Here is a 17,378-nt window from a genome sequence, read left to right as displayed (position 1 = left end):
ATTTATTTTTCATTTTCGTTCTTTTCCAATTTTTGTCAAAAGTGGGTTTTTGGGCCGAAGAAAATAAGGAAATCAAATTTCAACAGAAAGACCAACCCAAATTATATTTACCAAATTTTTTTCTTAATGGTCAGATTTTTGCTTAATTTTTCAATATGAAAGAGTTCTTTCATCATGGCACTTTTTTGAAAAAAAAATTAAAATTCACTATTATTTCAAAGAATCCAGCTGTAGTTTTGAAGTTTATCTTTTAGTATATAGTGTTGCTTCTTTGTAAGTGTCGTTATACCCCTTTTTGGGCTTTAATCAAAACAAAGAAAAATCTGGTTTGTTTTAAATATTAAAAATAAAATTGGAAATAGAAAAAAAATTATGCATCTTTTAAGTGTAGAAACAATTAAAATTATACAATTTTTAGAATATAACTAATTTTAAAGCTATATTTGATAAATAAAAAATAACTTATACAAAAAATTACTCATTTATACAATCTTATATTTTTTTGAAATATACAATCTTATAATTACTTGTTCTAAAGTTGTAACAAATAGGATTTTAATTGTTTGAACAACAGTCGAAATACTAATAATTATTTTAGCGTTATAATACTAATTTACTTTAGTTTGAACTTTCTATTAATATTAAATATTTGTGATAAATAATTACACTTATAAAGTGCTTCAAATATATAATAATAAATACTTTATAATTATTAATAAAAAATTATTAGTAAAGCCAATGGATACCGGTTTTGTTGGGATACTTTAGTTAAAAGCGTATGTTTGAATCTCTAAAGTCAATAGCTAGATCCTTATGAGTCGTATTACTGTGGGATCTATGACTTTTATTACACCCGGGCCGAACATGATTGTCTCAAGAGATGATATTTATGGTTAAAGAATAATGATTAGTTATATTAGTGAGGACTGAGGAGTATATACATTGTCACTAGGAGAATTCTTAGGCCAAAGACGATGTTCCTTGTGCCTAATGTTGGGCCCATAAGGTCAGTCCAGAACAAAACTCAATATTAGACCGATGAAACTAACAATCATCTTTGACCAAAAAAAAAACTAACAATCATCAAATTGACCAAAAAACACTAACAATCATCAACGAGATAAAGGCTCGATCAAATGAAATGGAGATTATTGACCAAAAAAAAAAAAATGAAATGGAGATTAACCAAAAGTGTCCACGCATCATACATGTGACTGAAAATCAACATAGTTGCAAAAAGGAATAAAATAATAAAGTTAAGACTTACGACAAAGACCAAGAAGAACACGAGGACCATCAAAATTGAAAGACACGGTTTTAGAAGATCCAAGTCAAGAGTCAAAAAATTATAAGCTTAACCACGGGAGGAGGTATGGTATACATGAGGTGAGAACGTGGGTGTGCATGTTTGGTGGGATGGGAGGATGGGGGACAAAGATTAAACATTTTGGTTTTATGCATTTGGTCCCTCGACAGTTATGTACGTGTTTATGTTCACCTTTAATTTTTTTTTATAGATAAATGTTAGTCGTTGGTAAATTAATCAGTTTTCAGGATTCGAACTTTGGACTCCTCATTTTATCTAATTTTTATGTCTCATAACTCTTAACACTTGAACTAACCATCGGGAATATGTCCACCTCCAAAGTTTCATTGGATTTGGGTTCTCATTAGTTATTAATCTTTTTACATTCACGCATTTATAAAATTTAGACCATAAAATTAAAATTGGTTTACACATATTTTTCACAGTAATCTAGCAAAAAGGATATCTTATAATTTAAGTTGCCAAATTAAGAATAGACGGCTCAAATTCATTGTTTGTGTGAATTTATGTTTTGTTTGGCAAATATTGGTTTGTGAAGAGAGAAGGAGGGTGAAGAGAGTTATAGAAGAGAGAAGAAAAGTAACATCTATATATATATGAAAATAATGTTTCCTTCTAGAAGCCTATGCCACATGTCCCTTCCTAAATAATTCATTTTCCCTCCAAGAAAAAAAAAAGACATCCCACTTTTTTTGTTACAACATATTTCATCTCTCACCCTATTTAATTTCATTTATTATTAATAATTCCTTATTCCATATGATACACTTGAATGTATATTTTTAAATGTTATATTTATGAAAGTTTGTAACAATTCAAGTATTATTACGAATCTTTTTTTTTAATTTTAAATATAAAAATAACTTGAAATTATTTTAAAAATAAATCTAACATTAATTTTTTATTACAAATTCAAAAATATGATACACACCAAAAATTGGAATCCTTTGTATGTGCAACTCCAACAGCAGTGTTGATAATAAATATTGAAACTTTTAATTTAAAATATCATTATTTTCTAACCTATAATTTATGTCTTTAACACGTTTTTAAAAATATATTGGAAGGAAATATCATATTAATTTTACATTTGAAATTTGAACTTTCTTAATTATAATAATTGTTGAAAATCTAATTAATAATTGGTTGTAGAATGAGTAAGATGAGAAAATGAATGTTTTCAAATCAAATAAATATTTTTTTCCAGCATCATGATTTTTTTGGTAAATCATAAAATAAGCATCATGTTTTTATTAAGTTTGATTTATTTTTCCGAAATTTTAATCTATATTAAACATTTTATCCCTTATAATAGTTATTAATGACTCTAATTAATACCTAAAGTTAATGAATATAATTAATTACCTTTCCAAATTCAAAAATGAAAAAAATCAATTTTTTAAAAAATTTTCTTTTTTTTTTGCTAAAACTTCTACAAATCAAACAAATAATTTATATTTTAGACACACATCATTACTAAGCATTTCATTACTAAACAAATTCCCAAGGTTTTTTCCATTAGCGATCCTTATTATTCTATTTCTCTCCAAAAATCTAGAGCATATTCTGGAAATTTTTCTCCAAGAAATGGAATATTCCACAAATTTGTCATATAAATATTATGTTCGCAATCAATTAGGATTATTCTCATGTGATTATTTTGTCAGTTTTCTCTTTTTTATGTTTTGCAATATATTCATTTTCTCATATTCACGTTTTCAACATTCTTTTCTCTCATAACATGAAGAAGAAAATTATATTCCTCACTCATTTTTGCCTCATCAACATCCAATGATCAATGGTTTGTTCTTTTTATTCCTACATCTTGACAATTAAGATTTTAATTTCTTTTTTGTTTATACTGCGCAGTTCAATACTTCAATATCTTATTTTGTTTCATCAATCTTCTTTAAAAATATATTTGGTTCAAATGTTTGTTATTTCTAATCATATACCACATGCAATGATACAGTTAGGGTTGTTTTGTTATATTCATTGTCAATGTTTTTCTTCTTTTGCAATCGAATAATATGCCTATTTGAAAATTTCTATTGTATGTCCATATTCACTTTGCTAATTTACTAATGTGTTGTTATTTGTTTTTTTTTTCCCACGTGCAGATAAGACACAGTTCATGCCTCTCAAAATTTACTGGAAGTGTGTTGCTATGTTATGTTCTTCGACTTTACTTTATTTTTTTCTTATTCTACGCTATCATGTGTGAATCACTAGATTTAACCATATCATTACCAATGATCTTATTTTGGGTTTAATTTTTTCTTTTTCCCTAATCTTTTTTTCTTCTTCTTTTACGTATATTATTATATCATTCTATAGGGGTTAGAATTAGCAATTAATTCAACGTCAAGCAATATGAAATAATGGTTACCTCCGGTCAATTAATCAAGAATATTGGCACATATTTATGCAGTAGGTCACTACATTAGTACTGGATAACTTTTGGACATTAATTTCGCGAAAGGTGTAGAATCTTTTATATATATGGCTGACATCTCGAGTTACTGGGCTATTGTAGTTTTGACAAACTACTATGATTCAAATTATACTAATTTATTTCTTAAAAATTAGCAATCAAACAAAGTGATTTCTAACTTTTCTAAGGTTTTAACATAATGAATCATAGTGGTTGGCTCTCAAATTTCACAAAAATTCCGAAATTTCAATTTCAATTCAAAACATATAATTTGGAACTAGAGAAATCTCAACAATCATGAATCTTCAATTCTATACACGTTTACAACACAAATTCACTATATAAATAGAGACTTTCACGTCATTTTCTACCACACACACTTTTTTCTCCTCCTCTTCTCCTTTTCTATGGAAAAATAACACTCAATCCTTATATTTTTTTCAATTTCACTTGGTGCATTGTACCCTACTTTTAATCTCTTTACCCATGAGATAATGTATTCTATCATTTAAAGTTATTCTCCTCTTCTCTTTTCCCTACTATAATTAATTGTGTTATCTTTGTCCCCGTAGGATAGCTCAAGTGGTAGGAGCTGAGGGACATATGAGTTGGGTTGGGAAAGGTCCAGGGATCGATTCCTTGCGGGTGCAATTTATCTTTCCGATGTACCAAAAAAAATTCTGCTATCTTTTCTCCATGATTTCATCTAATCTTCCCCTGATTTTTTTTCCTCCGAGGATTCTACTTCTCCAGAGACATTCATCATTTGCGCAGGCATGTATGCACTTCTTCTCTTCACTTTTCCATGATATATCGTGTGTTATCTTCTTCTTCATGATTTCTATTTCCCATTTTCTTATTTTTTTAACCGGTCATGCATGACTTTGTCAACGATAATTTCCTTAAAATTGTGCATGATTTGCTAATTTTCTTCTACTTTATGTGGAGTTCTTTTCTTCTATCTTCTCTAATTTAACTTTGCTTTGGTATTTTTCTCAATCATTTGGGAAGCAAGGGAATGAGTATACGAGACACTCAGTCAAATGTTGCAAAATATATTGAAGATGGGCAGGTAGTGAGGCCAGTTCAAGGGAAGACATAAGATGTCTTATTTTAATAAAGGAGTGATGAATTAGGCCAATTGCAAACATATGAAGGAAAAATATACTTGAGAGTTCTAGAATAGAAAGCAAAATGAATATGAAATATGATCTTATGTAAAATTGTCATCTAAAAGATTTTTCTCAATTGACATTAACATCTCTTAATTGTTTAGAAAACATTAATATATAAAATTTATTCAATAATCAACTCTATATCTATATATATATATATATATATATATATATATATATATAATATAAAGTTATACAAAATTTCATAAATATAATATTATACAAATTTTAGATATTACTATATAGTAAAGTAACCCGTGCATTGCACGGGTAATTCCGCTAGTTATTTAGTGGAAAAGAGAGTGAGAGAAGTGGTAGGTTTGCTAGTGGACCCCATCAACTTTTTGGGTCTCTCTCTAAAATTAGGAGAAAATTAGGGGGGGAGGGAGTTTTTTTTTTCTTTTCCAGATTAATTACTGATATACCTGCGTTCATAAATTGCCTAAAAATTGTGTTTATAATTGCTAGAAGTTGTTTAATATAAAAATCAATATAATTCTCTCTATCACCTATTTTTTCTCTTCTTTTTATAATTTATCATACCAAAAACCTATCAAACTATTTATTTCCCATGCCTTCTTCTCTACTAATCTTCTCTTTCTCTTTTATCTCTTTCTCTGATCAACCAAACTTTTTAAAATGTTTTAAGAACTTGCATTTAAGAACATAATCAATTCTTCGAATAATTATTTAATTATGGAATTGTTAGGTCAATTTTTCATCCAACTCATATAACAATCCTAAACCTAAAATCTATTTCAACCAACATATTGATTTTTTATGGTTGATTCACTTAATTTGGTGGCTCACCGCAAACGGGTCTAAATCATGTTAATGCTTTATTTGATAAGAAGAAAGTGAGGGTTGAAATCACACGCTTTATGTATAATATTGGTTATTTAGATTAAGTTGACAAAGGGAAGATAATTTCCATGGGATGTAGTCCTGATTTTGAAACCTGGCCTACCTTTGTGAAATGTCCTCCTATGATGTAATTGGTTCACTATTGACCATATATGAAAAGGGGGATTAACCTTAGCATCAAACAGGCAAAGATGGGACCAGGTAACATGTCCATCCATTCAAATGGACAAGGGAAGAAGAAATATACATGGATCATTACGCATTGTTTTTTCTATTTTAGTGGGAATGATGCATAAAGTATGATTGTAATCGTCCCCAAGAATGTTTAAGGGGTAAAGGCTGATAGACATATGAGAAGATTTAATGATCAACCTTAAAAAACTGTAGTGCAATTGATCATTACACATTGTTTTGTTATATGGTTAGAAAAAAAAAGAGCAATTTAAGGGGTGATAAAAGAAAAAAGAATATATATATATATATATATATATATATATATATATATATAGGTTATCTGATTAAGTTTTTGGAAAAAAATGGAGATAAAAAAATTAATGTTTTTTTTTATATCGAAAAGATAAATTGTACCCTGCAGGGATTGCTTCCCCACCGAATGCACATGTCGCATAGATCTTACCACTTGAGTTATCATTCGGGATGAAAAAAAATTAATGTGAAATTAACATTAAAGCTTTTTCCCCTCAATTAATACAAAATATAAAGTTGGACAATTAATTAGTATTTATTGTTGTTCATCATCTAGCTAAACATTCACTTGTGTCTAGTAATGTGGTTTGGATAGGTTGCACTATTCCGTGTATTCAAACAAATGTGTGTATCTAATATATTTCATTCACTTATTTCATTCGCTATTATTTATTTTACCTAATATATATTGTTTATTGGTAATTCTTGTTTTCTTTAAAGTGATTACATTAATTTTTATTTATTTTCATTTCACTTATTTATTCAAACAAATGTGTGTATCGTAATTAATACAATAATTATATGAATTTGGAGATAAAGTAGGTTTGATTGGAATGCCATGTTTGGACTCTGCCTGGCCATGCCAAGACAGTAGTGGCCCCATGGTTGGAGCCATATTATGACTAAGGTTTGCCTTCAAACTTTTTCAATAGTGACAAATCCAACACATGTTGACATGAAATTGGTTTGAAATAATATTAGTTTCATGAGGCTGTCGTTTTGTAGAGGCTTTAAGGAATAATAATTGAATTCTGTTAGAACACTCTTCAATAATTGATATATGCAAAGTTGCAAACACAACCACAATTAATATGGCACACAATAACATAACTTGGTTTTTTCCATTTTAAAAAAAATATCCCTTGATTTTTTCTAAACAGTTCAAGTTTTTAAAGTATTTCTACGGTCATGAGACTAATCACATCTAGGGACAATTTTGCCCAAACCCATGGGTATCCGCCCGAACCCGATCCGATTTGACGGGCAAAATTCGAGTTGACTGGATTTGGGTTTGGGTTTGAGTTTTGCCCGTTACTGTAGTCATTTATGAGTTTAGGTTTGATATTAGTTAAATTCGTGCTCGTACCCGCCCAAACCCAAACCCGAAGATACCCGAAACATAAAATTAAAAAAAAACCACTCACACATATATATTTATAAACTTTGTTCTTCGTGTTTGATGATTAATTGTACTTTTTGTATGTTTGAGAAAGCAAACTCTAAACTATTGTTGTCTCACTTTGGTGATGGATGAGGATGATGAATATTTTTTTTTTCTTTCTATGAATTTTACTTTTTTTTTATGAAAGTAGGTTCTGGATCGGGTTGTTATTTTACGTAACTAATGGGTTTGGGTTTGGGCTTCTGGTAAATCCAAAACCCAATGAGTTTGGGCATGGATTTCATTTTATCGCACATAAGGGTTTGTGTTTGGGTTTGGGTTTAGGTTGGGTTTGGGTTCTGGGATTTGAGTTTGGTAATTGTAAAACCAGTGCCCGATCCTACTCGTTGTCTTCCCTAGTCACATCGAGACTCTGAAATCACATAATGTGAGTCTGCCACTCTCAATAAATATTTATCCGTGTAGGGGTCGTAGCCTCTACTAAATGCTAAAAAAGTCCAAATATTTACTAATTGTGTTGGACCTTGTTGGGTTTTCTTTTGGCTTAATTCTACTTTTGTTCTCTCATTTAACGCGATTGTGCAATTTGACTCTTTGATGTTTAAAACAAACGATTTTGGTTGCCAAATTTTAAATTTGTAAAAATTGGGTCATTATGTTACGTTGACATCCAATCGTTAACAAAATGACTTGATTCAGCATCAAAACTTAGCGCTGGCTCTGAAATTGACGTTAATTTGAACGATAACGCTGATTAAACCGATCCAAAGGCGACACTAAGAGCTAATTTTCAATTGTGTTCCACTCAAAGCCATCGCCGGTCAAGCTAATTAGTGTGGGCATCATGGGTAAATTTACCGGCCAAATTTGCGTTTAGTCACTGTCTATTTGTATCAGTTTGGACGACGCTACTATTAGCAGCTAAATTAGTGTCGGTGATGACCAACACTGAGTTGGTGATGACTGAAGCTGATGTGAAATTGAATGACCCATGAGTTAGGATTGGTTTGACCGACACTAACTTTCATCTTTATAAACTCTCTCAGGTTAATTCCTTTCCCTTTCACTCTCCCCCTCAAACCCTAAACTCTCTAACTCTCAACCCCGCCCACCCCCGCACTGATGCCATCACACCTGCCTTGCGTTGCCCCTTCCCTGACCACCTTCGCAAAGCCTCGAGCTCAACCTCGCTCTTTCGCTCAACATCGTACCTCTATCGCTCATGCCCCGCCTAGCCTTCGCGCCTCCGTGCCTATGTCACTTACTTTCCCTCTCACTGCCACCGGTATGTTGGATTTATATTCATTTAACTGTAGATTAACAATGTATACAAGCAAGCATGTTCTAATTAGTTTTTTTTATTCATGTTTCAGTTGAAAGCGTAAATGATGCCTAAAACTTTTCGTGTTGTTAAATAACTAATTATCTCAAAAAGTTAAACTGTTATATAAGAGTCACATGAATAATTTTATATCATTATTCTAACAAATATTGATTGAGTGGAATAGGTGTTTGACCAAAATCATTCTAAGATTTAAATCCCCAATAACACTTGTTGGATTTGAGGATTCTGTGACTTGATTTATTCTTGAGCTTTGAAGTTTTCTTATTACTTCTTAACCAATCATATTATGAATCCTTGCTCCAATAGATATTCAAGAGTTATAATTCAAATTTCTCGTTATGATTCTGCTCGATACTTATACTCATTGAATAAGTTGAGTTAAATAAATTTTGTAATATAAGATATGGACTAAATCAATTGAATTGTGGATTTTCAAGGATTTGTTTCTTTCATATATAAAATTTATGGTGGCTTTATAAAATGCATTTCCTTCACAAAGTCACCATATGCTTGAATATTTTTATGTATAAACGACAAGATGGGAATTGTTAATGTTCTTCATAATCATCGACCGTACGTGCTCTTTATTTGAATATTTATTAATAATCTATGAGCATTCACACGATTTGGAACCCACTATACTTCCACACTCTTTCCCCATTGAAGCACGTGGGTCTGGTGTTGCAATATTTTAGTACCACACGCGTCAGGAGAAAGATGCACGAAGCCACCCACACTTCACTCGTACCAAACCTACTTCTATACTCATCCATTGTTTTTTCTTAAATTGTTCTCAAATCCGTTTTAGGTTTGGTGAAGACAAAGATAGAAGTGTAGTTTTTAAGAATTAACCATTCAATCTAGAAATTTAAACAATTAATTTTAATCACTATAATTAACAATTATTGTGTACTCATTGGTTGTTAATATTGAATTAGAAAAGCAGTGTCTCCGGTGGTCGACACTTTGCTGCCACCCGCCATGCTCGATTGCCGACCAAACCCATAGTTAGCTGACCATACAGACCAGAATACATCGACGACCGTCGACCACAACAATAAACAATACTTACCATAAAAAAACCATACTTATCAAGATACATGGATAACTGCCAACGAACCATATTTACCAAGACGCATGAGCGGTTGTTTACTACATCCATGGCTGATGAACCATACATACCAGGATATTCATATTTCATAGGCGACTTCCGACCATGACCATGCCGACCACACGACGTGTCGCCCATACTTAACCACCATAGTTGCCCGTCGAAAGATCGATTTTGTATCCATCACTATAATGTGACACTCTTAGCATTGAGACACTCATTTCTCCCAACTTTAATGACTCTCCGAGTGTAAAGAACCACTAAACCCTCACCTTTCTCTATTTCAAAACACTCGTCAGAGTATTTGGTCAAACTCATCCAAGCACGCATAATATTCTAATTTCTAACAAGTTTGGGCGAACAAATTAACAAAGATTGTCATAGATTTTTTTAGTAGGAATGGATTAAGTTTTGTTCTAATCCATTTTCAGAAAGATTTTTTATATTAAATAATAAAATATCAATAAATTGACTTCCTATATGATATCAATAAATATGATATCAATAAATTATCACCTTGTGCCCCCACCACCACTATATATATCCCACACCAATCATTCTTCACTCTTCGAATCCAAACACTGCCCTCTCTAGCTTCCTCTCTGCTTCTCTTGAATTTTCTTTCTCCCTTCAATAAAAGAAAGAAAATTCAAGTCCACCAATCTTCAATGGGGTTTCCCGCAGGGTATCATGAGGTCTTACTCCCCAAACTGTTCCTCCACCTTCTCTTCCTCCTCGCCTCTCTCCGCTCCGCCGTCTCCTCCCTCTTCCGCCTCCTCCACCTCTCCGACCTCCTCGACACCGACGACCTCGCCGCCGCCTCACCGGACCTCCCCCACCAGACCCCCACCCCTACACTCTCCGCAATCCTCATCCGGGAACTCCTCCCCGTCGCCACGTTCCGAGACCTTACCGGAGTACCCTCTCCGGCGGTGGCGGCGGGGTGCGCGGTGTGCCTGTGCGAATTCTCCGAGGAAGAGGAGATCAGGTGTATGGCGAACTGCAGACACATTTTTCACCGCGCGTGTGTGGACCGTTGGATTGATCATGATCAGAAAACTTGTCCACTTTGTAGGACCCACTTTGTCCCTCATCATAAAATGGAAGACTACAATCAACGCCTCTGGGATGCTTCTGGTGTTTCTCAGTTTTGTACACTGAATGATGAAGATGCTTCCCTTTGAGTTTTTTCTTTTTTTAACTTTTTACTTTCCTTTTTTTACCCCTCATAATTTTTATTTTGGGGGTTTTATTTCTTTACATAAATCCTTTTTGAGGTGGAATTTGTGGAGAGGGCTAGTCAATTGTATATAATTAAACCCAAGAAATGAAAGTGTACCAATAAAAAGAGAGAAGCTTTTTATACTGTTTTGTTTTGTCATGCCTTGAAAGTACGACAAACACGAAACAAAGCTCATATGTTCCATTCCGTTCATTTTTCACTTGTTTACCAAACACTAAATTTCATAGTAAATTTCAAGGCTCTATTTCTGATTTGCTTTCTACTGTATTGGTATGAGCATGAGCACTTGTGTGTTTGTTTATTCATTATATTAGATTGGATTTATGAATATGTTTTTTTTTCCAATATAATATGTTTGAAGCAACCGTCATCAATCAGACATTAAAAAATTGTCTGAATTACCTTACATTAAAAATATGATAAGATATCTTGTTACATTCTAAGAGATGAAGAAGGGACTAAAAATTTCAAAACAGAGATAAGATAAAGACATGATAATTACCTGAGTACTCGTTTTAATATGTATGCTACATAGCCCATCCATGTTAGTAAAATCATTGAGAATTTCTAGTAGATGCAGTGTTTCACGGTATATTAATATCAACCCCTGACTTCTAGTAGATGCAGTGACACATAAATTTTAAACTCTATTTGTAAAATATAAAACATGAGTTCAAAGTGAGGGAAGAACATAGACAAAATAATAAGAAAATCAAACAAAGGAAAATCATCGAAGAAGAAAATGAATTGATCCACTAAGTATGTGCTGCAAATTCAAAGGAAAAGGAAGATAACAAAATCATGAAAATAACCCGCAGAGGGGAAATCCAGAAGATTACACCTAAATCCAACATGATTGCACATTGATTCGAAAAAGGCTGATTCAGAGCGATAGGGATTTCTAGAAATCTGAGAATGAAAGGTTTAGAATCCAAATAGAACAAAAGGATATAATAATGAAAAAAAGAAAATTAGCAGAGAAGCAAAAAAAAGATCAATAAAGCAACAAACCTATGAAATCATATAACAAAACCGGAAAAAGTATGGAGCAAAGGAGTTTTTATACCCATAGTTTAAGCTTTGAAGAAGATTGAAAGTTTAAGAAACTGAAGAATATTGAAGGTCTCTTCAAAGGTTCTTAGGACTCCTTATAAATGAATGCATTGATTTTTACAATAAAGTTTAGTGAATGCATTTGGGAATGCAAAAGGGCAATGATCATTTTTATTAAGGAATGAACAAAATAGAGCTTGAAAAAAGAATTGAAAAGAAACTTGTTGAAAAGCATTTTAAATGAACATGAAAATCTATTACATTATCCAACAACAGGAAAACAAAAGAGATACATTTTGAAACATGAGCATTTTTATTAAGGAGTGTACAAAATAGAGCTTGAAAAAAGAATTGAAAAAAAACTTGTTGAAAAGCATTTTAAATGAACATGAAAATCTATTACATTATCCAACAAAGGAATACAAAAGAGATAAATTTTGAAACATGAGCATTTTTATTAAGGAATGAACAAAATAGAGCTTAGCAATATTAAAAGAAAACCAAAGACAACTATATGCTCTATATTTTATTTAACAAGTAAATTCACGAACAAGCCAAATAAAAACAATAATAATGACTAATTATACTACCTCCGGTCCTATTTATAAGCATGAAAGAGAAGAAAATTTTTGGTCCTTTTTATAAGAACCAAATGAAAGTTTGAGCTATATTAATTATTTTTTTCCCATGATGCCCTTATTAATTCTAACTTGTTAAATGTGTCTCATTAATTATTCTTTCTCTTTCCCACTTTCCAACACTAATAACAAAGGGTAATTTTGGAAGTTTATTTTGATTCAAGACATATTTAATGCATTTTATCTAGTTTAACTACATTTCTTAAACTATGTGAATTTTTTTGTTGTTGCTTCTAAATAGGACCGGAGGTAGTAGTAAACTAAATTACTGCTAAGTGTTCACAATTTTCAATCACTGACTTGTTGGAGTGAGGGTCAAAGCGGCTCAGAATTTCAAGATTCCTCTGTGTTTCCTGATACTGATAGCATGGCTGTAAGTGTGCGATTTTTTCGAAGTAATATAAAAGATTGTTAAATCACAAGGATAGTTGTTTTACCAATTTGCTCGCTGGGATTAATGCTCTGTAATGAAAAAGAAAAAGAAATATAGTTTTTTTTTTTGTCTTGACCAAGGTATCCCCACAGTCAACAGCCGTGAGACTAATCCCCCGCCCCACGGTCAGCACACTAAGCGGTAGGGGGCTGACCAAAAAGAAATATAGTTTAGAGTTTGTTGAAATGAACTCAATTGTGATAAAAGCAAAAACAGGAATTTCGTAGAGCTTAAAAGAAAACAGTACTCTGGGTCAACTTTCACCTAGTCTAATTGAACCTCTCAAAATCATATTCATATATGAATTTTGAGACTTTTCTATGGTGATGTAGCTTATACCTTCACTTGCTCATACCTTAATCAAGAAAATCATTTAATCTTAGTTGCTAAGCCTAATACCTTTATACTTAGTCTATTCAATTGAAGAATTATTGTTCTTTATTCAGGACAACACTATTGATTCATATCCTTATACATAAGTGATGGATGTAACATCCCGATCTGACGACTGGCCTCACGGTAACAACACAAGTCTTTTCAGTGCGCTTTGTCCTCACTCACGCACTTCTCGGGAAAACTTCCCAGGAGGTCACCCATCACGATATTGCTCCAAGGCAAGCACACTTAACCATGGAGTTCTTAGCAGTTGGGCTCCCGAAAAGAAGTTGCAACTTGTTGTTATGAGTAGTACTAATCAAATCTCTTATGCTCTCCTCAACTGTATAGTCCATCCCTATACACTTTCAGAATACCTCTTGTTCGGGTGTGAGATCGGTTCATTCATGTGCCCCTCCGCCTAGAAGCCTGCCAGGAGCCGCTCCTTGTCCGTGCCTCACTGCACCGGCGATCACTCCCCGCCCTCGTCGGCCCCGGGCATCACAGGCCCACCAACTTCCGCTTGGTTCGTCCCCGAACCACACCGTACTGGGAGAGGTCGGCTCTGATACCACTTGTAACATCCCTTTATGACGACTGGCCTCACGGTAACAACACAAGTCTTTTCAGTGCGCTTTGTCCTCACTCACGCACTTCTCGGGAAAACTTCCCAGGAGGTCACCCATCATAATATTGCTCCAAGGCTAGCACACTTAACCATGGAGTTCTTATGAGTTGGGCTCCCGAAAAGAAGTTGCAACTTGTTGTTATGGGTAGTACAATCAAATCATATATGCCTTCCTCAACTGTATAGTCCACCCCTACACAGTCTCGGAATACCTCTTGTTCGGGTGTGAGATCGGTTCATTCATGTGCCCCTCCGCCTAGAAGCCTGCCAGGAGCCGCTCCTTGTCCGTGCCTCACTGCACCGGCGATCACACCCGAACAAGAGGTATTCCGAGACTGTGTAGGGGTGGACTATACAGTTGAGGAAGGCATATATGATTTGATTGTACTACCCATAACAACAAGTTGCAACTTCTTTTCGGGAGCCCAACTCATAAGAACTCCATGGTTAAGTGTGCTAGCCTTGGAGCAATATTATGATGGGTGACCTCCTGTGAAGTTTTCCCAGGAAGTGCGCGAGTGAGGACAAAGCACACTGAAAAGACTCGTGTTGTTACCGTGAGGCCAGTCGTCAGATCGGGATGTTACAAGTGGTATCAGAGCCGACCTCTCCCAGTATGGTGTGGTTCGAGGACGAACCAAGCGGAAGTTGGTGGGTCTGTGACGCCCTGAGCTGAGAAGGGCGAGGATTGGTCGCCTTCGATGTGGAGGGACGCACCACACCCGAACAAGAGGTATTCCGAGACTGTGTAGGGATGGACTATACAGTTGAGGAAGGCATATATGATTTGATTGTACTACCCATAACAACAAGTTGCAACTTCTTTTCGGGAGCCCAACTCATAAGAACTCCATGGTTAAGTGTGCTAGCCTTGGAGCAATATTATGATGGGTGACCTCCTGGGAAGTTTTCCCGGGAAGTGCGCGAGTGAGGACAAAGCACACTGAAAAGACTCGTGTTGTTACCGTGAGGCCAGTCGTCAGATCGGGATGTTACAATAGATAAAATAAATCTATCCAAACTTAGTTCTGTAATCCTTACAAAACTACCTTATGTGCAAGAAAAAGTAAAACACTAGTGTGCACTCATGTGGAATTATAACATAGAGTAAAGATTCATAGAAGAAGAACTTTCATTCATATAGAAAAAATTGAAGTTCAAAGCATAACTAAAACTATGATCCATAATCCCCAAAGTAGTAAAAGAAACTAGCTAAGTATGGCTATAAAAATAACTAAGAAAGCAAGAAAATAATCTTAAAGTGCTCTGAGAGTAGCTCCAAAACAAAGGGGAAAAGTCCTAGAAGTCTCCAACTCAGAATGTCAAAACAAAAATACAAGTGTCATATTTATAGGAAAAATCAGCGTAGAAGCGGTGGAGGAGCAGGCGCTGCAACGCTAGAGGACAGATTGCTAGCGCTGAAGCAATGTAGACTGGTTGCAGGAGCGCTGACTTCACGCGTGCCAGTTCCAGACTTACTGATAGCTTTGACCTCTTTTTGTAGAACGAATCGTGTGAATTTGTTAACTGTCAGATCAAGCTGAAACTTTAATATGTTATTCACAACACATAGATCTTCAATTTGACCGATCGGATTGTCAAAACAATGTCTATGCTATGAGAACCAACCCAAGCAATAAGCAACTTTTCAGCTTCCCTTCATCAAAACCCACTGTTTTCCTTTAGAACTCCAAAGCCTTCAATTAGCAGCCTTAACTTCCTATCTTCAACCATCAAAGCTCATCATTGATCATCAAAACCTGCCTTAAAACTCATGTAACCACTAGCAAACTCATCATTAGCCACAAGAAACCACCAAATCGTCATCAATAGCACATTTAACCACCAAAATATTCATCATCGGCATTAGTCCTTCATGATTAAAACTTAAAACTGACCAAGTTAATAACTACTAGTCTATAAAAAAATAAAATTTAAAGAAAACTAAATTTTTAATATTAAAAGAGTAAATCCTAATTAACACCTAAAAACATAAAAGATGCAAAAATACTTTAAAATGACTAAAAACTCTACATGAGACTTATAAAAAGTAAATAAAACCAAATAAAAATCTCAAGAAAAACTCTAAAATACCCCCGGTCATCACTTCATTGTCGTCGTTCTGGGATTTGATGACAATGGCTTTTACTCTAATCTTATTGTACGGTATGTTCGTCCGACCGAATCATAGCGTGCGCGTGGTCCCCAGTGGTTGGGGTGGCTGCCAATACTACTGAAGTTGGTCAAGATGTCATTGTTGTCGTGTTTGAAACTATGGATATGTTTGATTTTGGTATTTTTTGTTGGGTGTTGGTAAGGTCTTGTGTGTTTTTTGTTTCTGTAGTGTTCTTTGGTAGGATCTTTGTTATCCCGACATAGGTTGTTTTTCGTTATTTGCTTTCTTTGTTGGCATTGTACTTTGTCCTTTGTTGAAAGGACTTGTTTCTTGATTCCCTATTAATTCAATAAAAATTTTGCTTTGTGTGTGTGTATATATATATATATATTCTAAAAAGCTACTGAGAAAATTACAAAAGAACTTAACTTATTTCAAAGTATTTTCATTAATTTAAATATGGAAATATCATCATGAATATTCATTTAAGTATATGATTTTTATCTTGTCAAATGTGTTATAATCAAAGTAGGTTGTATACAAATAGGAGCTGGGTTGGAGCTGCATTTGCAGGGGCTCGAATCCGAGACCTATGTTTAAGCTAGAACACAACTAGTGCCAGTGGAGCCTTCTCGATCTGTGGTGGTCTCCTCTATTGGTACTGAGCTTTTGTCTTTGTCAGAAGAGGGATGGTCTTCCTGAAATTTCTACTCCTTTAGAGGTGTCAGCTATTTCATCCTCAAGTGTGGGTCCTTCATTTGGATGTTTTACTAGAGCTAAGAAGTTGTGACTTCTTGGAAAAATCTTGGGTCTTGAATACGATGATAGTGACTTAGAAGTTTTTCGTAGGTTGGAGGAAGAACTTAGGGTGATGTTATCTTCTTACCATCCTGGTGGTGTTGATTTGAGTGCTTGTTTCTTGGCTTTTTTGGTCTTTCTCAGAAGGACCCAACCAATTAATAACTGAAATAGAGCAAAATGCAAGTGACAAAAGCGGCGGGGAGTTTGGTTGATTTGGTTGCAAGAA

The 17,378-nt window shown here is 34.0% G+C and overlaps 1 protein-coding gene across 1 annotated transcript; it reads left to right on the top strand.

Moving 5' to 3' along the window:
• Window positions 1-10,423: 10,423 nt before the first annotated feature.
• On the top strand, window positions 10,424-11,230 carry LOC130728282 (brassinosteroid-responsive RING protein 1-like). The gene has a single exon (XM_057579711.1). It carries the CDS (start codon window positions 10,534-10,536, stop codon window positions 11,047-11,049), a length of 516 nt encoding a protein of 171 aa, XP_057435694.1. The 5' UTR covers window positions 10,424-10,533; the 3' UTR covers window positions 11,050-11,230.
• Window positions 11,231-17,378: the final 6,148 nt, after the last annotated feature.

Source organism: Lotus japonicus, chromosome 1, assembly GCF_012489685.1.
Source record: "Lotus japonicus ecotype B-129 chromosome 1, LjGifu_v1.2".
NCBI classification, from domain to species: domain Eukaryota; kingdom Viridiplantae; phylum Streptophyta; class Magnoliopsida; order Fabales; family Fabaceae; genus Lotus; species Lotus japonicus.
Note: the sequence above shows the minus strand (reverse complement) of the source record. Positions and strands in the feature narration are given on the sequence as shown.